The sequence below is a fragment of the Salminus brasiliensis genome, chromosome 10, assembly GCF_030463535.1.
Source record: "Salminus brasiliensis chromosome 10, fSalBra1.hap2, whole genome shotgun sequence".
NCBI lineage: Eukaryota > Metazoa > Chordata > Actinopteri > Characiformes > Bryconidae > Salminus > Salminus brasiliensis.
In genome coordinates this window covers 10,852,893-10,877,437 of record NC_132887.1, presented here as the reverse complement: position 1 = coordinate 10,877,437, position 24,545 = coordinate 10,852,893, and the positions used below count along the sequence as shown (strand labels likewise).

The following is a 24,545-nucleotide window of genomic DNA, read 5'->3' as shown; positions in this document are numbered from 1 at the left end:
TGGCACTAGGGTAGTCTAGGGATACACACTGACTACATTGCACTGATTACAAATACGCACAGGTGTGGAAGTGATGCATTTGCATGAATCGTGCAAAAACTGGAAGTGGAAGTTACATAACCTCCATTAACCATGCAGCTGATTTGCTTATGACTGTTTATATCATGTCTATAATGTATGGACTATCTACGCTTACTATGTACATACTGCACAAGCTAGGGCATGAAAGTACCGCAGCTAAGAGCCCAAAGCTGATTGAATCCTACCTCGCTCAAGGAACCCTTTCCAGCACTGTTGTTTATGAAAGTGTAGTACAGTACCCTGTATTCTGGGCACTAAGTGGCAAAGACAGAGACGCCATTCTCCCTATTACAAGTCAATGTGCCAAAACATCATCTGGAAGTTGTTCTTTAAACGGTAAATGTCTACTGAATAGTGCTTTATAGAGTCAAGTACTCCTTATAGAAGACAACCATTCATTTATCCAGATAAAGAGACGTTTAAACATTTAAAGGTTTGTTGAACTGTCATAGCTTTGTATAAAACTATATTATTTTGGACTACCCTTTTAAAGCGTTTAGGGAAAAGCTTTTAAACTTGTATTAAAGGAAGAGAAATAACTTTGGGCTTTAATAGGTACCTTTTTATGCTAAGCCTGTTTTAATAGGTCTCGCAGATACAGGTATCAGAAAACTGGGGACTGTTCATATAAAAGTCTAGCAGCCAATCAGAGCGCAGGTGGGCGTGGCCTGGTCGAAATACAAGTGGGTGAAACACACTGAATGAGCGTCTCATGAATGAAGCAGCTCCGTCAGTCCACCGCTGTTTCTGCCTCTGACAGCCGGTAGTTCAGTATTTACAGGCTGTCGCTGACTCTGGAACTTCCATAGTCAAAATCCATAGACCTCTAACAACTTCAGGGGGACGATGTGCGACTGCGATAACTCTGAAGATGCGCAAGGGAACACCAACGGACCAATACTTGTAAGGAGCAACATCTCGACCAGTGACCATACAGACGAGCAGATAGAGTGCAAGGAAATTGCTCCCGAGGTTCCTCAGGAGTGCACCACTCGTTTGTATAAAAGAAGATGGGTCATAGTCTTCCTCTTCAGCTCTTACTCGCTGTGCAATGCCTTTCAGTGGATCCAGTATGGGATCATCAACAACATCTTCATGCACTTCTACAGTGTCAGCTCCTTTGCTATAGACTGGATGTCCATGATCTACATGCTGACTTACATTCCCTTCATATTCCCTGTGACCTGGCTGTTGGACAAGAAGGGGCTGCGGGTTGTGGCTCTGGTGGCCAGCTCCATCAACTGCCTTGGGACCTGGATCAAGGTGCTCAGCGTTAAACCTCACCTGTTCTGGGTGACAATGCTGGGACAGTTTGCATGCTCCTTTGCTCAGGTCTTCATTCTGGGGATGCCTTCCCGCATAGCCTCAGTGTGGTTCGGCTCAGGCGAGGTGTCCACTGCCTGCTCCATTGGCGTGTTTGGCAACCAGGTGAGAGGCTCAAGCCCCAGAGTTGAATTCTTTCATTCTTGAACAGTCATGGGCAGATAAAGCCACATAAAACCATGCTCAGAACAAGACTTGCTTTCTTGTGCTTTCACCTATATATATATATAGTACAGAGGAAAGTTAGTCTTCTCATAGTCACACTCTTGGGATGAGTGAGCAAGCCACACAACCAGTTAAGTAGGAATGAATTGGAATCAGGTCAGACTAGAACTAGATGGTGAAACATCAGCACCTGTCAGCACAGAATAGGTCATTGTCAGGTGATTATTCTGTTTGTGTGATGATTTTGGTCTAAAATGAAGACAACAGACACTGAAACAACTGAGAGATGTGGGAAACATCAAAAAAGTGTCACAAATCCAAATCTAATAGGAGATAGTGATGTGATGTGACTAGTGGAGCTCAGTAGGAAGTAGATGATTTTCCTTACAGATATGCTTATTAGAGTAAGGTATTATAATGTGATAATGCAGAAAGTACTGACCCATCAAAACTGTCCTTAAATACATGGAACTAATTCCAATAAAATATAATGGTTGGCTTGGCTTTCAGTTGATCATGGCTGTACACTCCAATTACTAATTTCATTAGAAATAAGCAATGATTATGAACTTTGTAGCTTTAAGTTTATGATTTTATGAATTCATTCATGAATTTGCAACAGCATTCCTCCTTTACGCTTCTCCGAGGACACTTGTTTTGTAGCATGTATGTAGAAAACAATGGAAAAACAGCATTACAGATCTTTTTGTTGATTTGCTGGTTTCATGTATTGGATGTTGCTGTTGTCTTGTCAGTGTACCGCCCTGAACCCAATATACATCTCATTGTTCATATACATTTCCAGCATCTGGCTGACACTCTTATTTAGAGCTACTTACATTAGAATCATGTCACACAGGCAGGTGAATGCAGTGTAGGAATCTTGTGCAAGGACTATGATTGCTGTAGTGTGGTCTGCTTGCCTGGCTGGGGAATCGAACCTTAGTCTGCCATGAGAAAGGCGGTGTTGCTACCCACTACACTACATCAAAATGTAGTCATCCAAGCTGAGATCTCTGGCAGTCATCCACTCACTGTACCTCTAACCTGACTCTGCACTACCGGTGGAAGGGTATTTAATGCTTGGTACCCAAACTTTGAGGTGCACTTGCATGTGTATATTTGTAAAAGAAAAGAAAGAGCCAGAAAGCAAGCTTTATCATAAAGCAACATGGAGTAAGAACATATATTATGTTCATACAACTGAACAACCAAATAAATAAACAAATGGCATAGACCAGGTCTCTTTTTAATATAGCCCTGGTGCCTGAGGGCTAATGTGCAACATATTACATATAATGGAAGCGTATAGCTTCCACACCACAACACTGTAAAGCATGTAATTTGTAAGAATTGACAAATGTAGGTTGTAAACAGAACGGCAGTAATAACAGTCATGATGCCTGTTTTTTCAGTAGCTTTCTTTTGTCCTGTTTTGGAGACACAAAATGTGTCAGAAACAAATCAATACAGTGTCAGGAGGCACATTTGTGATTGCTTAACAACGCTGTATTACACAATTACATTACTAAATTATTAAATGAAAACAATGATTAGGGTATGCTTTGGGGCCTCTACTGTGTCTGTAGATCAGCTGGAAGTGTGCTGTGTCTTTCTGTGTATACCACTGGAAGTAATATTTGGCAGACAGTACACTTTGCCCCAGTGATGCCATAACATCACAACATGGTTTAGTGACTCAGAAGCTCTCACAGGCCCTGGATCCCAGAAGGCCAATTTGTCACCACTATTCATTTCCTTGTCTCCTTGTCTCTTCATGACCCAGAAATATTTGCTAATCTGCCCTGTCAAGTGCAGTTCAAGTAGCCCAGGAGAAGAGTGGAGGAAGTTTAAATTTCCATTGGCTAAAATTTCCTTTGGCAAGGGTTTGTTGAAGGTTACTTCTATTTCAGAAGACAATTACAGCTTTGGGTGATATTTGTGCAAGTCAGTCACATGCCCATGTTCTAGATAAGAGGCATGCTCACTTTTATTTTAAAGATGGAGCAATTTCTGCAGACAGGTTTAGCCCAGATATCAATATTGAGGTTCAATGTCTTGATTAAATGCTAGATTGTATGGGATGGACTACATCATATGTCTCTGGCTGATGGCTAGACTCAAACACGTCATGTCAAAACACATTTAATGAGCCACTGCATTTATCTGTGACATAGATGCCCCATGGATATCACATAGGTCCTCCCACTTAAGGTCAAGAACTGTATCATTGCATTAAAGGCAGTGCTTCCAACATTTATTATAGCTTATAGACTGTACAGTTTCTAGCCTCTCCTGCTCTAACACACTCAACTCAATTCATTAAGCTTTGATCAATTAGCTGAGGAGATCCAAATCAAACTGTGGTATGTCCAAAAGTGTCCAAATGTACACCCTCTGTAATTATTGAATTCAGCCACTTTAAAGTGCCATCATTATTCACATATAATTTGTATAAGCTCACTCAATCATCATGCTGAATATTAAGCATTGGCTAGAGGGGTATAAAGCCCCCCCAGCAGTGAGCTGGGCAGCAGTGGAACTATGTGCTCCAGAGTGATGGAGCTCCATTAAGTACCTTTGGGATGAGTTGGAGTGCCATTTATGATCCAAAAACATCAGTACCCAAATGTGATGGGGCCTCGTTGGCATGTACCTTGAAGCCATCCAGAAGTCCAGACCAAAAGCCTTCAGAGTTGCCTTTCAGCTCCCTTGTGCATGCCCCCTTAGGGTCCATACGAGCAATTTTCACCAGTGTTTTCGTATTTGGGATTTGTTCAATTTATGAGCACAATGGGATGCATCATTATAAAAGCATAGCTGTGAGCAGCTCTGTGGTTTAAAAACATATGATTAATGTGTTTTTAAAAAGAATTTTAAGACATTTTAAGAATTCTTGTGTCCAATGAATGGAGTCCAATTGATCTCACCATGCTGTTTTAAAATATTAAATATTAGTCTCATTAACTATTCATCTCATGATGTGTCAAATAGATACTTTATATAATATCAGAATATGGATTTTTTTTTTTAAATAAATGGAACATAAGAACTGCCTATATCTCAGGTCAGCTACTCCCTACTGTGCAACACTGCTCTGGGAAAATTTGGAAAAAAGATTTGTTTTTAGATGGATAGTATTTCAATTCTATATGGTTGAAATATTTATTTTGACATATAACCTGACCCCAACCCCTGAGAATCTCTGTTGACAAGATCCAGCAGTACTTAGATACACCCAGTGTGTTTACCTAGCCCAGAGCATATTCATGTATCCTGGTTTAAATAGGAACCCAGTGAAAAGGTCACATCTTTACTATATAGAAGAAGAAACAAGCAGCAGATTCTGTTCAGTTCAGTTAGATTTGACCATTTAGGCCACTTAGTGCACTAAGTGTTGGAACCATATGATCTAGGAGGATGTAAAATCAAGAATTTTGAGCTTTCCTACTTTCAACATAGAAACAGTGGCGAGTTAGTTTTTATATATTTGACCATTGGGGATTATGGAATGAGCAGGCACCTTTTAGCTGCTCCTGTGCCTTCAGAACAAGTTAGCTATTCATATTTAGAACCTGGCTTATACATACGAAATCGTACTTTTTATTCAAATAGAGATCATTTAAGGTTAGTTCTAAAGGTTTAAATGGGTTGGAGGAAATGAATATTAACTTCTTACAGAGTTTTAAAAGATAACTATCTGAGAGCAACAGCTTACCAAATTACAAAGAAGCATTGTGTAGTTGTATAAGATTAAACTTTGTTATTGAACTAATTTTGCAGTACCATGTCACATGACCTAAGCCTTTAGAGTCTGTTAAATACAAAAGGCATTGAAAAGGCTACTGCACTGCTGCTGAGAGACGTGGGCATGAAATGGTCAGACGAGAGACGTGGGCATGAAATGGTCAAGCTCTGGGTTAGGTGGAGCTATTAGTGATTGGAAGTTGGTGGTAAATATGCAATAACTAAACCCATTTACGTCAGGGGCGTACCCTCCTTGTAAACTTCACATTCAGGGAGTTCACAGCTAAAGGCTCCAGAAGGCTAAAGGATCCTTTAGGCCAGCAAACAAAGGGTCTGGAAGACGGTGAAAGGAAAGCTTGGTGGAGTGTGGCAGTGCCGGCAGAATGAGCTCACAGCTTGGCTACCAGCTGCATGACTGTGGGGACGACTATGCCAGGGCAGACGAGACTGGAGTTGAGTCTATATCCTTACGGAAGGACAACAAAGGCCTAGGTGGGGATTCGAATGGGTGCAGAAGGTTCTCCCTGCCTGGCATCACTCGGGTTGACCTGGAGGCCAGACCATCAGACACATTGGCACTGGTTCCTCTGGTTAAGATCAAGCTCTACAAGCGTCGCTGGGTCATGCTAATTCTGTTCAGCACATATTCCATGAGCAACGCCTTCATGTGGCTCCAGTACGGCATCATCAGCAACGTCTTTATGCGCTTCTACAACATTGATACCTTTGCCATCGACTGGCTCTCCATGATTTACATGCTCACATACACCCTCCTTGTAGTGCCTGTGATGTGGGTCCTGAGCAGTTACGGTATCAGGGACATAGTGGTGGTTGGCTCAGCCTTTAACTGTATTGGAGCTTGGATCAAGACAGGCACGGCCCACCCAGGCATGTTCCCTGTTACCTTTTTTGGCCAGTTTATGTGCTCTGTAGCCTCTGTATATGTCATGGGCATTCCCTCTTACTTGGCTTCAATATGGTTTGGTAAGCATGAAGTGTCCACTGCCTGCTCCATTGGAGTTCTTGGAAACCAGGTGTGTCCATGTTTGTTTTTAGTGCTTATTCAATGTTCTCGTGTCCAGTATTGTTGTTTCTTTTTATTGGGGTATTCCTGGGGGTGCACGCTGTTGGAAGAGTGTGAGGAGAGTGAACTGAGTGTGCTTTATTTCTAGCACATTGCGTTGCAGACTGTGATAGAAGCAATGTGATGTTTTGGAAATAAAGCTATTAAAAACAAAGCAAGGATGTTACACTGTTGGTTGCACTGAAACTTTGACCTATTGTTGGCTTCAAATGGGCATAATGTGAATTAGTTGTGTGATAGAATACTGTTAGATCCTCATACTAAGTGAATAACTAATGCTCTTATTAGTGCAAACATTCTCTGACTAACATTAAGAGAAATAGATTATTATGATCCTGATAAGAGCAGAATATTATTAATCTGTGTGGTAGCAGACTTTTTTAGGCCAGTCCCTAACTTCTATTCATCCCATTACTCTTTTTTAACAGAATGGTGTGTAAAGTGTGTAGAGTTATAGTCTATCAGCTAGTAAACACTTTTTATTAACCTTTCTGTTGCAGCTTGGTATTGCCATTGGGTTCCTGGTGCCACCTATTCTTGTGCCCAATGTGGATGACTTGGATGAACTGGCTTATCACATCAACATCATGTTCTATATCACAGCTGGAGTGGCCACACTGATCTTCATTCTGGTTGTCATTGGTAAGATCATGTAGACCTTCTTTATCAACCCATTCAAAACACTTTACAATAAACTTTACAAAACACTACACAGTAAACTTTACAAAACACTACACAGTAAAGATTTCAAAACAGTACACAGTAAACTTTACAAAACACTACACAGTAAAGATGTCAAAACAGTACACAGTAAACTTTACAAAACACTACACAGTAAACTTTACAAAACACTACACAGTAAAGATTTCAAAACAATACACAGTAAACTTTACAAAACACTACACAGTAAAGATTTCAAAACACTACACAGTAAACTTTACCAAACACTACAAAGTGAAGTTTTAAAAACACTACACAATAAACTTTTCAAACCATTACATAATACACCTTATAAAACACTACATAATACACTTCTCAAAACACTTTAAAATACACTTTACAAAACACTACACAATAAACTTTACAAAACAAACACAAAAACACAATAAACTATCAAAAACAGTAGATGGCAAACTTTACAAAACACTATACAATACACTATTATATAAGTACAGTAAAGTGCTATTGCCCATGGTAAGAAAATGTTGCCAATTACTGGTCAATCCTACTGACATAGTTTCTTTACCCATTCCTCAATGTAACATAAGCTATTTACAAATATTTTTACAGCAAATTATTACCTTGTGTTTATAGTAAAGACAGTTGCACGTGAGTCCTTTCGTGTTTTTAATGGAAACAGTTTTTATCTAGAGTCTCCAAAAGTAGTGTCAGTTTCTCAACCAGGTATTATAATTCTGGCATTACTTCTTTACAGTTTCACTTTATGGTGGAGATATGGGGAAATGCCAGCTACTTTATATTTAATGTTTAAGACACATAACGTTCCTCCCACGGTTCTGCAGTGACAGAATTCAGGTTCCAAAGTTTTTGTAACTGTGTCCACGTCACTTCATCATCCTGCATTTCAGGAGATTGCACTCTCAGAACTAATGCATAATGTTTTCTAATTAAATATATTCTAATAAAAGATATAATTCTAATCAAAAATGTATTCTATTCTATCTATATATTCTATAATATAACATATTCTCTTTCAATTCTGGATCTTTTAACATACGTGGATGTGTAACATAACTCCAAAATAGAATATTTCCTTGTTTCTATTTCAAAGGAAATCAACTGTATTACACATAACTCAACGTGATTTTTGGAAATGGATGACACTTTTATGGTGTCTAAATCAACCCAGTAAATGTCTCTGAGCATGCTCTTGAAATCTTTTAAAATTCTGTAATTATGAACACATCTGTTTTTAAAGAGAGGCTTAGAAAGGCTATCTACACACTATTAGTTCATGTATAGAGGTCACCTAGTCACTCTGCATTGCGTAAGACGTAAAAATATTTGTGAGCTGTGCTGGATATTGGTAATAGTCTATCAGTATGATGTGTTTATCTGCCATTGATTGCCACGTTGTACAATGTGATATCATATTTCCAATGACTCACAGTTCATGTATGTCAGTGGAGTATGATAATTATTGTGACTCATTATTTTAGCACCATTTCATTCTGTCAGGTGTGTATAGGAGTAAGTAAATTAGCTGAAACACTTTGAGAAACGCTAAATGTTGTCATTGACCATGTTTACATCACATGTTGTGCATGCATTGTCTGTGGGCTGTGGAAGCTTTGGGTTTCTGACAGGGGAAAGGGGAGTGACAGGAGTAGAGTAATCCCTCCTCCTGCAGCTTTGCTTATCTTATCTTTACAGAGGCCTGGAGTGAGCTCAGGCGTGCCCAAGTCACAGCTTAATTAGGCCCTCAAAAAACAGAGCACCCGCAGATGTGCATACTTGTCACTACTGTGTATACTAACCTCAACTGCCCAAAGAATACTGAAGTCTCAGTTCCGGTAATGATGATGTGATGGAATTATATTATGTGGTAATATTGGTTAGATTAGTGCTATACACTTTCACTTAAGTTTCATATTTTCTTTGAACAACACAGATCTGCTTTATGTGTGTTCTTGTCTTCTCGTGTTTTTATACGATAACATATTATGCTATAACAAATCATTACGTCTCCAGAAGGTCAACCTTATAGGAAAAGGCCACCTAGCCATGGTTCTCGGCTATTAAAGAACCCTACTGGGTGTGTTTGTGGGTTTCTGTGTTTTAGTGTTCCAGGAGAAACCAGCCATCCCACCCTCTCAGGCCCAAGCAGCGATGAGAAGCATGTCCCCTCAAGAGTACTCTTACCTGGCCTCTATTCGGAGGCTCATCTACAATAAACCTTTTGTCCTGCTCATCATCACCTATGGTAGGCCTCACACATCTGGAAGAAGTGCCTGAGTAATGGCTAGTCCCAGTTCACATTTACTAACAGACAAATCCATCCCTCTATCAGGACAAACTATTTTTATATTTGAAGCCATTTGAGTATCTGAAACCATGGAAGGTCTAACAAGAACCTGACCAAGACCTTCCAGATTTTGCAGTCCTTTTTTCAATTTCCTTTTTTAACCCTGGCTAGATGCAACTATTCAATCCTCTGAGAATGACCTGAGGTTTAAAACTATACATTAGTGGTGTAACAGATCATGGATAATCCAAGAATCTGTACGGATCGCCCCCAGCAATTCAAGGTGCATGTGAACCCCAGATTTCGTGCTAAAGTCCAACCATAAGAACAAACAGGTCATATAATCAATAAAAGTCACTAATAGCAATGAACAGACTGTGTCAATACGGAGTCGGAGAGAGCACAATTGACCTTGCACTCTCAGGGGTGGATTGATAGCAATCTAGTGTGATGCTGGTCATTACAGACGTCTGTTAGCTGTTGTATCGGAGCTGGGGATCCGGCGCTCTTCTCTGAGCACGTTGGGTGTCCGATGACATTGCCTCAGTGGCAGTGTAAAAATATGCGAGTGCTGGCTTCATATGTATGAAAGAAAACATGTGCTAGTCTTTACCCTTCTGTTGGGATTGGGCAATTGGTCTTCCAAATTGAGTAGAAAACCGTATAATAAATAAAGAAAAAAATAAACAAATGTCATGGATACAAATGAACAGACTGTGTCAAAATAAAAGTCACTAATACAAAAGACAAAACAGACCCTGTTAAAATAGGTTACTAATACAAATGAAGCAGGAACACAAAATACTTTCAAGTATTTTCAAGAAAGTTAAAGTGTCTCACATTAATCTTCTTAACTTCTTTTTTCTTGCTGATACGAAAAATGATTCAATCAATGACTCAAAAATGGTGATCTGATTCGTACCGTGATCTGTTACACCTCTACTCTACAATGACTAATGCCATTATACAGAACTGGGCATGTTTTTTGAAGTGGGTGCTTGAAAATACTGCATTTATTTAAATGTCTGAAACAGTATGCTTCAGCATAATGGGCCTTGTGAGGGACTGCATAAGGAAGCAATCACTTAAGCCATTTAAAATGGTACTTTAAGACATCTAACATGTATTTACTAAGTGTAATAAGTTCAATACATGTAGAAACACCAATGTGTTGTGCTTGAAACGGTAAGCATTGTTTGTATGCACTGATGGAAGTCCTCTACTTCAATGTTTTTAAAGACTTTACTGTTGATTCTGCTAATTCCAAAGGTCAGAAGTGAGTTTAGGTTGATAATTAACAAAGACTAGATCAGCACGTGCCATGTTACTTTATTAACTTAGGACAGGATACAATTTTGTTATTGTATGTGTTCCCTTCTATCCATAGTCAAATCAGGAAAATATGATTTATAGAACTAGATTAAAATGAATCAACAACAATAACAGTATTTTTTACTCTAGAGACTTTCTGCTTAATTAATTCTATAATGATCTGTTTACTCTCCAACTTGCTTTTTCATTCTTGCAGGATTAAATGTTGGGTGTTTCTATGCTGTTTCCACTCTGCTGAACCGGATGATCATTGACCACTATCCTGTGAGTCACTTTTAATCTTATCTAATCCTCCCCGGCGATTATCACCATGCTCGCTGGACGAGTCACAAGAGCCTCGAGATGCGAACGTCTTGTCATCCTTTGTTACGCATCCCCATGGGCAGTACACTGTCTCAGAATAGGTTCAATGGGCATTTCAAGGATGAATGTTACATTGTAATGATACTGCAATACTCCACCTTACCACTGCTGGGTTTTGGTAGGATGTAGACAGAGCTGTACAGGATGCTGCATTACTTTATACTCTTAATGCTTTTCCAGTCTCTTGGCGTGGTTTGGGTCAGCACAGGGATAGGTTTAGGTTTGGGATTAGATTAGGTTTGTTATGTAAAACATCCAGCACTTAGCCATGCAGTCTGCCTTTAGTTTTTAAAGTCCTCATTGAATTCTGTAATAGGATGTCACCGCAGCAAAACAAGTCAGCTGGTGAAATTTCCTCCCTTCTAGACCTTCCACCATCAATTGGGAGTGGTATTATTGAAAAGTGGAAGCGTTTGGAAAAGCCACGATTTGGAAGAAAAGGTACAGAGCGGGGTCAGAGCTGAGTGCTAAGCTCAGAGCATAGTACATAATAGTCTCCAACACTCTGCTGATTCAATAACTGCAGAGGGGGAGATTAATTAAAAATGCCTGTTGGTCTGATGTGTAGCTGTCCCAATACTTTTGTCATATAGTGTAGCTCTTTTGAACAAATATAGTTCAGTGTTAATGTGACGCAACATTTTGTCAAAAAGGATACACACTATTATTGTTCATCAACATTAAAAATTCATAACTGTCACAGCTCTGTTGATGTGAATAACTTTTGACACTGCAGTTTTTATCCTAATAAACCTGAAGATAAACGTGTTATTACCTTTAAGCTGTAACAACCTTGATTAACCAACAGTCCGAGTGTAACCTCTCTATTGAAACACATATTGTAATATACATCTTGAAATACATTTTTTATTACAACAAGTGACCTATTTTTTCCCCCTCTAACAGGGGGAGGAGGTGAATGCTGGAAGAATTGGTCTGACTATCGTCATCGCTGGTATGGTGGGCTCCCTCATTTGTGGAATCTGGTTGGACAAAACTAAGACCTACAAGTATGCCTCACATTACTTTTTTACTACATTCAACTAAACTTGCAAGCCCTCTTTTGTGGAACATAAGCCGAATCCATGGTGTCAGTAATCTGGAGGACTAGGCAGACTTTCAAACAAAACGTCCTGTACCTTTTATATTTTACAAGCTGTGAGGTGCCATGGGAAACAACCCTGAGGCTGCTGTCAGTGTATTGGCTGAGTTCAGAGATCAATAGGACACTTCCAGGACGTTTTTCTGTCTGAAGATGTTGCCGAAGGCCTCATGCCAACCGCAGCATATGTAGTGGTCTGTCTCTTGCATGTTGCAGTGGATTTGAGTGCTGATCTGTGCCAGTGCCATCTGCATTCACAGCTGCACCTCTAGTGGGCTTTTTGCTTGGGTTTCTTCCAGCATCTGTTCTCTTCCCAGTGTGCATGTTGCTCTCTGCACTGGCCAAATTCAGAAAAGTTAATGCATAAGTTAATTCTCATTTTCTGACATAATGAACCTACTGTTCCTTTTAATCCCTTTGAGGTTGAGAGGATTTGGCTGAACAATAACCTCTGCGTGCTGTAAAATTCCATCACACATACCTCACATGTTCGAACTTTGAAGGGATAACAATACAGACAACAGAGTGTTTCTTACCAGATTCCTTGGGTTATTTCCACACTCAACTATCAGCTATTTATACATTTGCATGCCCTGTTGCATAATCTTTCCAGTGTCAGCGATTTAATTTGCACAATTAATAGTATCAATAGTTAATAGTAATAATAGTTTATAGTAAAAGTCAAACTAGTATATATACTGTGAGGACAAAAGTATTGAGACACCTGCTTATTCATGGTTTCTTCTGAAATCAAGGGTTATAAAAAAGAGTTCATCCTGATTTTGTTAAAGTAACTGTCTTGGGAAGAATTTGCAGCATAGCTGTGAGAATCTGATTGCATTCAGTAACAAGAGCATTAGTGAAGTCAGGATCATTCACAACACCCCAACCCATCCTAGAAGTATAGAAAGTAGCACCATAACCAGCTCAATGCTGGGGGGGGGGGGGGGGGGTTATAGCCCACGCATGACATTAGGCATGGTACCAACAGGTTTATGTTTATCTGCTCCAGAGAGTCTTATTCTATTGGCAATACTTCTCCACAAGGACTGAAATAGTACGTCTGCATGCCTTGCATGTAAATGTAAATATTAATAATATTTCCAAAAACATTCAGAATGCATTACATTTGGGATGCCTTGTCCTCAATGGGACAGTATTTACAGTGCTGTAGTGGTAGTATTCTCAGTCTCCCTTCCAGCAACATACCAGTCCTTGTCCCCACTTGCTTCTCAGGTTTGGTTTTACTGGATGAACTCGAGAAAGTGTTCAAGGGAGTGAGTGAAAGAGAAGTGAGGTGATGAAGGGCTAGCATCCATAGCATGGTTCCCTGTTCGCCTCTCTGGCTTTTGGTTTGCGTACCAGGTCAGATTCACATAGCAACCAATATTCCTATAACTAATAGAGTCTGGTGGTGATGTGCTGCTGTCTAGTATCAGCACACCATATTCTCTTTCCAATTTGAGCCTAATATAGTTATAATGTGCAAAGACTGTTATGAAACACTTTTGGGATAATAGAATTGGCTTTTTTCCAGCCATTATATATTTATGTAGCCCCATTTATCCTATCTGAGCCATCAGAAAAATATTATTTAGACCTTCATAATCATGGTTGAATTTCCTGTCTTATATGTCTAAAGCGAGCCTGAGGCTATTTCCAACCGCAGCAGTGAAGTGGGACATTTTCTTACGCGTGGTTGTCCACCACAGTGCTACTTCATAATACACTGTTTGTTTAAATGGAGCCAGGGCCGCGGAAGGAGCTGTTCGGGAATCTTGTTTTTCCTGTGAGAATAGTCATGATTTCATGTATGTATTGCAAGTGTTCCAGTGGGAAAATTATGTGGGAACGAGGTATTGGAAAAGTATACTGTTATATATAATATCCAATTGGGAGCAATCTGGCTGGCTATATCTTGATCACCAAAGACACAATTATTCATTGCCAATTGACTGCCAGCGAACTGTGCATTCCTCTACTGTGGCCATAAAATTATCCTTTTCTTTTTTTTTGTATCTTTTCATAAAATGTTGCTGGAAAAACCTCTAGAAGTGTTTTTTCCCCCCTAACAGCTACTGTATAGTTTTAATATATTACAGTATTCAAGATAACATATTCAGTGTAATATTCTGTATTTCACTCTTTGTTTTCCCTCCAGGCAGACTACACTTGCTGTATATCTCCTGACCTTTGTGGGCATGCTGGTCTATGCCTTCACCCTCAACTTGGGCCACCTCTGGGTAGTCTTCATCACTGCAGCTGCACTTGGGTAAATTACTGGCTATTACATTATTTGTCCCAGGACATTGCTACATTAACTGAGTGTAAAGTGCGAAGACTAGCTTAAGAGGAGACTTTCATTAGAACATGAAAGGAAGCAATGTTTACTATTTGGGTTCATTCAGGTAAAAAAAGGTCATTTGTGTTCGGAGCCTAAAGCCAGAGTAGTGAGGGGCAAACATGTTTGAGTTAGAGAAACTAACAAATTGTGCTCAAGCTTAACACAGAGATTGGAAGCTAAGAAAATGTTTAATAGGAGACACCCTCACTGGTATCTACTGGCTTACTTCCCGTACTCTGTGATCTTTTTGTCTTTTGCCCCTAGATTCTTCATGACTGGTTACCTGCCACTAGGCTTTGAGTTTGCAGTAGAACTCACATACCCAGAGTCAGAGGGCACATCCTCAGGCCTGCTCAACTGCTCAGCACAGGTACTTAGAGAACTGAGCAACCATCTGTATCACCTTAACGTGTCTTTGGGTTCTTTGCATTCTTGAGAACTATTCTAAATAACAGTATAAGCTGTGATAGCAATAATAGCAAGGTAAATTACACCTGCATTTTCTAATACACACTATATGGACAAAAATATTGGGACACCTGCTCATTCATTGTTTTTTCCTAACTCAAGGAAGTTATAAAACAGTTTATGCCTCTTTTTGTTGGAGCACCTGCTCTACTGTCTAGTAAGGGTTTTCGTCTAGTTTCTGAAGCATTGCTGTGAGGATTTGATTGCATTCAGCTACAAAAGCATTAATTAGGTCAGGATGTTGGATGGTCACCACCTCACCTCATCCTTAACTCCCCACCTCATCCCTAAAGTACTGGATAGAGCATTCCATCATTCCAGAGAACACAGTTCCACCGCTCCACAGATCATTGCTTGGGGGGCTTGAGGGCTTACCCCTCTATCCCTGGTGCTAACAGGTTCATGTTTATCTGCTCCAGAAAATCTGATTCTATTGGCATTACTTCTCTACAGGGACTGGACATGCTGTCCAGTGTCTACATACATCTGGACATATAGTGTATCTTTCAATCTGTTGCACCCTGTCACTGCGTTCAAGAATATGGGCGTCCAACCTTGGTCCTAGAATATTCGTTAGTCTGAGCATATTCTTGCACTGACACTTGGAAATGGTTGTTAATAAGTTGTTTAAGCTTGGGAACCACTGCCCTAGGGCAAGGAGTAAGTAAAGATGAATATAATGAGGGTTGAAAGTGTAAGATGAAGAGATAAAAGGATGATGCAGCATTGAAGTTCTCAGTTCGTGGGTGAGAAAACCTAGTGGCTTTTAGTGGTTCTCAAAATATTTGAACGTGAACCTCAGTGTACTGATTGATAGGAGCTTATCTTAAAATTATACGTTGCCAAGAAACATGAAAATGCTTCATTGAAGGGTCTCACCATTATGTCACTTAGTACTGTGAGCTTTTCTCAAAGAGAAACATTTTTGGTGGCAACCAGGGACCGTGTCCCAAATACATGACTGTGTTTACTTTGATGGATTATGCAGAGCTTGTTAGAGAGTGGGAGAGAATGAGAGAGCAGAAGAGGGGAGAAAGTAGGCGAGAGTGGCATGCGAATGAGAGATTTTACAGTTCTTGTGAAATGTGTGCATTGGGGTGGAAGGGAGGGAGAATAAGAAAGACTGGATAGGTAGATATTTCCTAAGGCCATGTCCACGAAATAGAGACGCTGAGATAGAAGACGATTTTGTAAATATTCATGAATGAACCTTCACCCATGTTCATCTCTTCTGTGCAGGTATTTGGAATCATATTCACAATCTGTCAAGGCAAGATTATTGACTACTACGGCACACTAGCTGGCAACGTCTTCCTCTGCGTCTTCCTCTTTTTGGGGACCATCATGACAGGTATGGGGGGGGGGCTCTTTTTATGCAAATGCAGCATCACATCACAAATGACCACACAATGGTCACGTATGGTCATGTGAAAAGCTGGCAAGCTGGCATCCATACTGGAGAACAGCTCCCACCCCATGCATGAGAGTCTGGCAGCACTGGGCAGCTCCTTTAGTGACAGGCTGCTTCACCCCAAGTGTGTGAAGGAGCAGTATCGCAGGTATCGCCTTCCTTCCTGCTGCCGTCAGACTCCACAACCAGCACTGCTCCCAGCGGACCACATACACACACACTTAAACTACACACACATGTTCAGGGAACAGAGATCCCTCAATGCAAAAATACTATGTGCAATAATACCCCCCCTCCCACATGTGCAATTAAGAGTCATTTGCAATAATCTGTAAATAATATTGTTATTGCTTTTTATTTCTTATTTATATTGTGTATATAGTGTAAATTATTTATCTACATTTTTTGTAACTGAGTGTCTTGCTATCCCTTTTTGCTGTAACGCTGAGAATTTTCCCACTGTGGGACTAATACAGGATTATCTTATATTATGTTATCTTTAAAAAATCATGTTTAAACATATGGACAGCAAGGGTTTCCACACCTCTCATGAAAGTCAAGCTTCTGTAGTCTCTTTCTAATAGTAGAAGCTGTACTTTGACATCAACTTGTGGCAAGAGCTACTTGCAGAGTATTCTAAATTCTATCCCAAGATTTAATTACATGTTACAAAATATTTATATTACATTGTCTGTCTCTCATTATTGTTAAAACGATCAAATGTTCATATATTTAAATGTTTAAAAAAAACAAAGGTTTTAATAGGGTGTCCTAACATTTTCACGACTGTATGCTCATAATGTATTAGCATTATATGGCATGATTCCAGCACGCGTCACCCAGTCATTGCCTTGTGTGGGAACACGTGCGTGAGTGGATACTGCCCTCTAGTGGTCAGATGAACATATTAGTCCTATCCCTTTGTTTTGAAGCAGAACCTAACATGCAGAGTGTAATATTGTTGTACTGACATCACCTTGCTCACTTCTTCACAGCTTTCATAAAGGCAGATCTGCGGCGGCAGAAGGCTAACCTGGTGGCTGAGACAAAAGCTGTAAGTATTGGTTTGATCTGTCTGCTCATAACTGCAAACAGTAGGAAACTAAAGTAAACACTGGGCATGCAGTATTTTGTGTGTAAATGCATGAGCTGCCATCTGAGGCTTTCTGGCCTTCTTCCATGCTCTATGTGACTGTGAAACTCAGTTCACACAAAGGTGCATAAAATCAATGAGGAGAACATCAGTGCCAAACAGCAGCTGTTGTCACACTGAAAGAGATATTGTAGAGATGGAGATTATTCCTGTCATTAGCAGTTCTCAATTCAAATGTAAAATATTTATCAGATTCTGTACAGGTTTAGAATGATTAAGTTCTTTAAGTCCATTTAAATGTTTATTCCTTTCAGTCATTAGGATATAAAGCACCGGTTTACCGGACACTGATAAAGCGAAGTCTTGGACTAAACTGCAATGCCAACAGGCCAGCAGTGAACGACTATTGGAATTTCTTTTTAATCTAGTATTAGTCTTAATGTCTTTCTGTGAAACTGTCTCAAAAATGAGCTTTCCTTTTCTTTTTCCCATCATTTACTTCATTTTATTTAAACTAAAAGCTGTAAATGATTACAAGGTCATAACCACAAGTACAATAACAATCTCAGAGTGCACAAATCTGTCTTTGTAAAATTACAGCACCACCTAGTGTCCAGGGTACAGTATGTAACGTAGTATTTTAATGATCTTCTATATTTGTCTGCTTTGGGACAGTTCACTCAATTTGAACTAAATGAGCAGTCAATTATTTTTTGCACTCATACTGTACTGTATAGGTAGTGTAAACAGTTATTTGACTGATTTGGAATGGAATGACCTTTTGACCTTTTGCAGTCTGATAAGACACCTTGATTTGCTCTCCTTCAGAAGGAGCCAGGATGCCAAGACGGAGGTATATCTACACCATTTAAAGAGGACAAAGTCTAGGCCTGAGATCTTCCTGAGTGACTGTTTCTCACCTAAGGCACATCTGCTTAAAAGCCTTTGCTAGAGAAGGGAGAATCATCATAGCCAACCTTGAGGGAAAATGGATATGTTGTGAGGAGGTTTGTGAGGAGTTTGGACCATCACATTTTGTCTGAACATATTTAAATGAGCTGCAAGCTAATTGGCACAGGTGCAATGTAATACTGTCAGGAGTGTTAAGTGAAAATGACCTACCCAAAATCTTCAGTGAATAACTCCCACACAGAAAGACAGCTGGAAGACTGCAATGTCTAAAATGTGAATCTGTCTATAAAAGCACAACTGTGGTGCTGCTGACAAAGAACAGCATTAGCACTCCGCAATGTATAGTATTATTAACCCAGTTAACTGTAGAATTAAAAGGATTTCGCTTTATTTATATATACATTAATACTATGTGTTAATTATGCACTTTAAATATTTTAATTACTTAACACCTATTTATATTTCATATTTTATTCCAATTTATTTCAATAGTCATCTGAATAAGTGATTTTAATGAGAGTTATACTGACATTGTGCTTTACTTCTGTTTTACCAATCCTATAAAACATAATTGTCTGTATATTGATGAAGGTTTAATGTATAAAATGTGTTTTATGACTAAATAGTGTACGATATGTGTATGTAGACTGTATATGTTATCATCCAGTTTAATTTTTTTTTTGTCATAACTTCTCATAAAGAATCGCAGAGGAGGCACCTCTGTATAGTATTGCTGTGTTTTGATTGATGCTATGCATCAAAACATTATCTCTGAGCCAAGAAATGTTAAAATAAAGGTTTAACTGTATGTTGAGACTATCTGTACAATGCTTTAGACGTGTGTGTGAGTATTTGTAAAAGAATCCTGTTATTTGGTAAAACTTCAGTAAACTTGAATGGACTGGAAATGTAATGATCTTGTTCATTTTCCTGCTCTTGGACAGCTCAGCCTGTTTGAACTAAATGAGCAGTCAGTTCTTTGTAGCACTTGTATTGTACTGTATAGGTAGTGTAATCAGTTATTTGACTGATTTGTTGCAGCACTGTAGAATCCATATACTGATCAGCCATAGCATTAGTACCACCTGCCTAATATTGAGTAGGTGCCCCTTGTTCCGCCACAACAGACCTGCTCTGTGTGTGTGTGTGTTTCCTCACTGCCCCTAGTTCACTAGTGTGTGTGTGTTCACTACCACAGATGGGTTACATGCGGAGGACACATTTCGCTGTACATAGTACAGTGACAAATACGTGCACCTTTAACTTTACCTTACATTTACCATTTAAGGCATGCACTCCACAAGACCTTTGAAGGAGTCCTGTGGTATGTGCCACCGCCTTTTTTAAGTCCTGTAAGTTGAGTAAGTGAGGTGGGGCCTCCATGGATCACATCAATAAGGTTAGGTGCACATGATCCTGTCGCTGGTTAACTGGTTGTCCTTTTTTGGAGCACTTTTGGTAGGTTCTGACCACTGCATACCAGGAACTTCCCTAGCTATAACAATTTAGCTAATGTTAGCTAATGGTTTTCATTTAATCCGTCAGAAGTACTAATGTTATGGCTGATCAGTGATCTTACATCTGTTATATGTTCAGGTCAGTTCCTATCCATGTTTACTTCAGTACCGTATTTTCCTTTTGTCATTTTCTAATTTGTAAGATTCTGTAAGACCTTATTTTCTCAGTGACAAGAGGAAGCAGTAGAGTTAGTGGTCTGAAGGGGATCAAAATGTTGCAACAAATCCTTAGAGTTTCTATACTTAAATATGTAATGTAATTAGAACTAACATGACTTTACATTTACATGTATTTTTATGACCTTATTGCGTATTTAAGATCTTTAACCAAATGAAGGTTCTAAGGAACCGCTGAAACCTGTTGATTTTGGAATAAATAGAATGAACTTATTCCAGCAGGTTATGGTAGGTCATACCCATATGAGGGAAGCTCAAGCACATACATAACATTTTGAGATTTTAGGACATATATTAACTAATCTCATTGAAAATGTGGCTGTTCTGTGGATATGTGGATTTTCTACTAAAAGTGTTACCTTTTATGTTTATGTTGTACTAAATGAAGAGTCCTGTTCATCTGTTATAATAAAGATTTTTATTCAGACATTATTCATGTTCATTATGTTCATCAGCAATTTTTTTTATTACTTGCTTTTATTTTTTATTGTTTGCTTTTAGAACTGGTGCATACATCAGCAGCTTTAACATTCACATTTACTAAATATCATCATGCCATGGCAACTAATGAACCACCAAAATGGAAAACTCATTCACATTTACATTACATTTGCACACATGCACACTATGACTCAGTTTACACCTGGTCACTTCATGAGTCTTGAGTATCAGCATTATATCTGGATAAGGTCGAGCCACATAAAACAAGTGTAAACACACCCAAGACCCATTTAACCCAGACATATTCTGTCCCACACAGCAATCAGATTTCACATCGCCTGTTTAAATTGAGTCTTGACTACTGAGTGTAAAAGCATGTGTCTTAAATTTTATCAGGATACAATCCAGACACTAGTCATGTGAAGCGACCAGGTGTAAACCGGGAATGTTCCAATTACAAAAAGCATTGAAGGACACTTACTGGGTGCTGGTTATAAAAAAAACATGCATTTTATAACCACCTTGTAACCTAACAGGTTACATAAGAGTTTTTTCTTTATTACTGATTCTATTCAGCATACGGAGTCATGGTAAAAATCAACAGATTGTAAGAGGCCATGATTATGCACATCCACATCACATTAAAAATCTTACGGTCAAGGCTTGGGCTAAGAATACAGACGTCACTGTCTCATTTCAAGAAATAATAACTGAACTTAAATGCACTGTGTCTAGACCACATAGTGGTCAGTGTAAATGTGAAACAAGGATGTTCTGAGGTTCGGTCCAGCTTTGCTCTTAAACAAGAGCCAAGAACCCATCCAGTACTCCCCCCTCCTCTGAGTCACTGAGGCATAGGTTCAGTTTCTCTTCTTCTGCCTTGCTCCACTTACTTCTTGTGGCTCTGCGATACACTGGAACCCAATTAGCATGGCCACAATAGAAAAACCTGGAAAAACAGAAAGGTTCATAATAAAGGTTTTAATTGACCATGTTTTCATTAATTAGCTTCTGTCAATGTATGTGATACCCAGGTGCTCTCTCTTAACACAAAATGTGTTACGTGTCTTAAACTTTACCTGTATTCCTTATTCACGCTCTCATTTACAGTGCATACGAAAAGCACTCACCTGGATGCTTTACTCTTTTATTGATTTTATAAATAGAATCATAGTAAATATAAATTCATTGATGTCAAAGTGGAGTAATTTGGATTAAATAAAAATATAGAATGTAAAAGATGTGATTGCATAATTATTCACCCCATTTAAAGTGAACTGACCTAATTGAACAGAGGTTACCAGGCAATTTGTACTATCACTCGCCCAGTTAATGAAATGGAGATGGAGAGTGCAGTGGATGTGTCTTAAGTGATAAAGAAGGTCTGGTCATTGCTTAATGGCTACACATACACCATGAAGACAAAAGAACACTCCACACAACTCGAAGATGAGGTTTCTGAAGAGTTTAAATAACTAAATTAGTTAAATCCATCATTAAGAGAAAGGAATATGGCATGTCGTCAGTGACTGTGCAGGTAGGAGACTAGTAAGGGAGACCACCCTGACACCTATGACCATTATTTAATTTATAAAAGCACTAAAAGGAGAAAACATCCATAGGGTTTGAATACTGTATAGGCACCGTAGCTGATGGTGATTTAGAAAGAAACATCTCTCATACACACAACCAGAACCAATAACATCTGTCCACTAGTCAACTTACCTGCCACAAAGAGAGGAGCCATGACTCCAATGGTAAGTGGGGCTGTTTTATAGATAAAGGCTTCAGATAGGAAATGGCCAAGTGCCAGAACAAATGTCCACAAGGTTATATGGTAAAGCCTAATTTAGGGGGGAAAGGGGAAAAGTAGGTAAATGCAAAGTAAGTATTTACTAATCTATACTTAGTCATTCCATACTTGACAATAACACTTTAAAGAACTGTCAGCAACCTACGTTTTGTTCTGAATGTCTATGGCACAGGCACAACGAATGATGGATGACAGTAAGGTCCATATCCCAAAGGTTCTTGCCTGAAGGCCATTTACTGCAAAAACAAGCACAAGGTCATGAATGGTTTAGGGAACTTAGTATCATCAGTTTGTACAGGTACCCATACACATACTGCCATGCCACATCAGTCCAATACAATACAAGTACATAAATATATAAATATATATACCGTCATTGTCACACAAACAACTTATGTCTCCAAAGGAATGGAAAACACCTTTACTTTAAATGAAAGTCATTTCTAGTATTTATTTCAATAGTCTATATAACTTACCTATTATTATTATTATTATTATTATGTATTTAAACCACAAATACAAAGTATATCTGCATAAATCTGCACATTTTGTATTAATGTTGTAGAATTTAAACAGTGCCCTCAGTTCGCATTTTACTTTGACAGTCAAGCACTTTTGTTTTTACACAATTTATTTATTTATTGAATGCACGGTAAACAATATTTGTATATAATTGTAATATGACTGACAAATACCCTGTCAAAATTAATATCTCTATACCAGGATAGCACTAAATATAGTAAACATATAGTAATATAATAATATAATATAATAAATATAATAAAATAATAATAATAATAATATAGTAAAAATAATAAATATACTGAAAGGTAGTCCTAAGCATAGAACTCGATACTATGTACTAATACAGTATTATCAACAAAAAGATATAAACAGCGAACAGATAAGCTGGCTGTTTCACATATTATACTATACAGAGCCCCTAAATCAAATCAGAAAAATAACATTTAGGAACATAGACTATTTGCTCGCTTTCAGAAATCATCCCTTTAGTTTAGAGAGTGTGGTTTCTTTTTTCTTTTTTAATTGTAGGAATGAACGACCTGTGGATTTTGTTTTTATTAATTAAGTATTTTGGCCCAGTTGGAGTTGTTTGGCCCAGTATTGTCCCTTTCAGTGGGACACAAACCCCCTGGCAGTGTCCCTGTATGTGTGCATACATACATATTTTATATATTATATGTGAATAAGGCAGCAGTTATTTAAGTATCAACGCAGCACGGATTGAGTAATGAATCAATGAGGCCACTGTTCTGATTTTCTTTCTTAGATAGATTTTATGCAAATAATGGTGTTTTTGGACTGTTTTTTTGTTTTAAGCAATATACATAGCTCTGCTTACAGTATCGCAATATTTTGTAAGATATTGAATAGTAACCCCTGTATCGTGCCATCGTATCGTATCGTATCGTACCACCAGCCTCTAGCCCTAGTGTGCATCAGTGTAAACATGCACGGCAAGATGCTGCAAAATCTCTCAGTCTCAGTGTCCTCACCATAGTCCGGCGTCCCCGTGTAAAGTTTCTCGGAGAGGAAGCTGTGGTCGCGGAAGCTTTGGGCCGTGTTCCCCAGGGCGATGACGGACACCATGACCAGCCAGCTCCGCAGTACGTTCAAAAACCGGCTCATGCTTCCTGAGACCACGAACAGAACCTCATGAAGACAAGCAGACTACAGGACAGCACCTCAGAGTCCAGCCCGCTCCCTGAATGAGAAATAATAGCCCGGGTTTGTATTTGGTCATATACACCAAACTGCAACACCCACAGGTCCTACCCCAACACTGAAACACCGTGGAGGAGGAGGAGGAGGAGGAGGAGGAGAAGAAGGCTGCAGCAACCTACGTGCAGGTGTGGACAGGTGGGCCCTTTCGGTAAGACAGCTACAAGTCTCGCGGATTATTCTTCACGGGTCTAGCGCTCAAATCTAACGAGGTTTAGTCATTCCTCTCACCTCAGACAAGCTGGTTATCTCTACTGTCAGCATCAGAGCAGAAAACCCTCAACCTGTTCACTCCCCCTCGCTGCTGAGAAGCACTCCTCCGGACACCCCCTTCCCTCTGATCACTGTGGGGACATGGCATTGGACCAATTGGAAACTGCTAACGACCGTCGGACTGCTGTTCCATTCGCCAGGTCAGAAACACGTGGTTTAAGGTACCGCCC

At 39.2% G+C, this 24,545-nt stretch overlaps 2 protein-coding genes across 4 annotated transcripts; one reads left to right on the top strand and one right to left on the bottom strand.

Moving 5' to 3' along the window:
• The first annotated feature begins 808 nt into the window (after window positions 1–808).
• On the top strand, window positions 809–20,526 carry flvcr2a (FLVCR choline and putative heme transporter 2a). Of its 3 annotated transcripts, none has more exons than XM_072689175.1 (10): window positions 809–1,509; window positions 6,901–7,042; window positions 9,204–9,344; window positions 10,915–10,982; window positions 11,988–12,091; window positions 14,345–14,455; window positions 14,792–14,897; window positions 16,235–16,346; window positions 17,402–17,460; window positions 18,328–20,526. In XM_072689175.1, exons 1-10 carry the CDS (start codon window positions 928–930, stop codon window positions 18,385–18,387), a joined length of 1,485 nt encoding a protein of 494 aa, XP_072545276.1. In that variant the 5' UTR covers window positions 809–927; the 3' UTR covers window positions 18,388–20,526. The 3 variants fall into 3 exon arrangements, with proteins under 3 accessions (XP_072545276.1, XP_072545277.1, XP_072545275.1); XM_072689176.1 differs by having other exon boundaries at window positions 18,295–18,379; XM_072689174.1 differs by lacking the exon at window positions 809–1,509 and adding an exon at window positions 5,700–6,350.
• On the bottom strand, window positions 20,505–24,427 carry erg28 (ergosterol biosynthesis 28 homolog). Its single transcript, XM_072689177.1, has 5 exons — window positions 24,225–24,427; window positions 23,877–24,085; window positions 22,505–22,595; window positions 22,272–22,390; window positions 20,505–21,495 (listed from the first exon to the last, which is right to left on the bottom strand). Exons 2-5 carry the CDS (start codon window positions 24,007–24,009, stop codon window positions 21,407–21,409), a joined length of 432 nt encoding a protein of 143 aa, XP_072545278.1. The 5' UTR covers window positions 24,010–24,085; window positions 24,225–24,427; the 3' UTR covers window positions 20,505–21,406.
• Window positions 24,428–24,545: the final 118 nt, after the last annotated feature.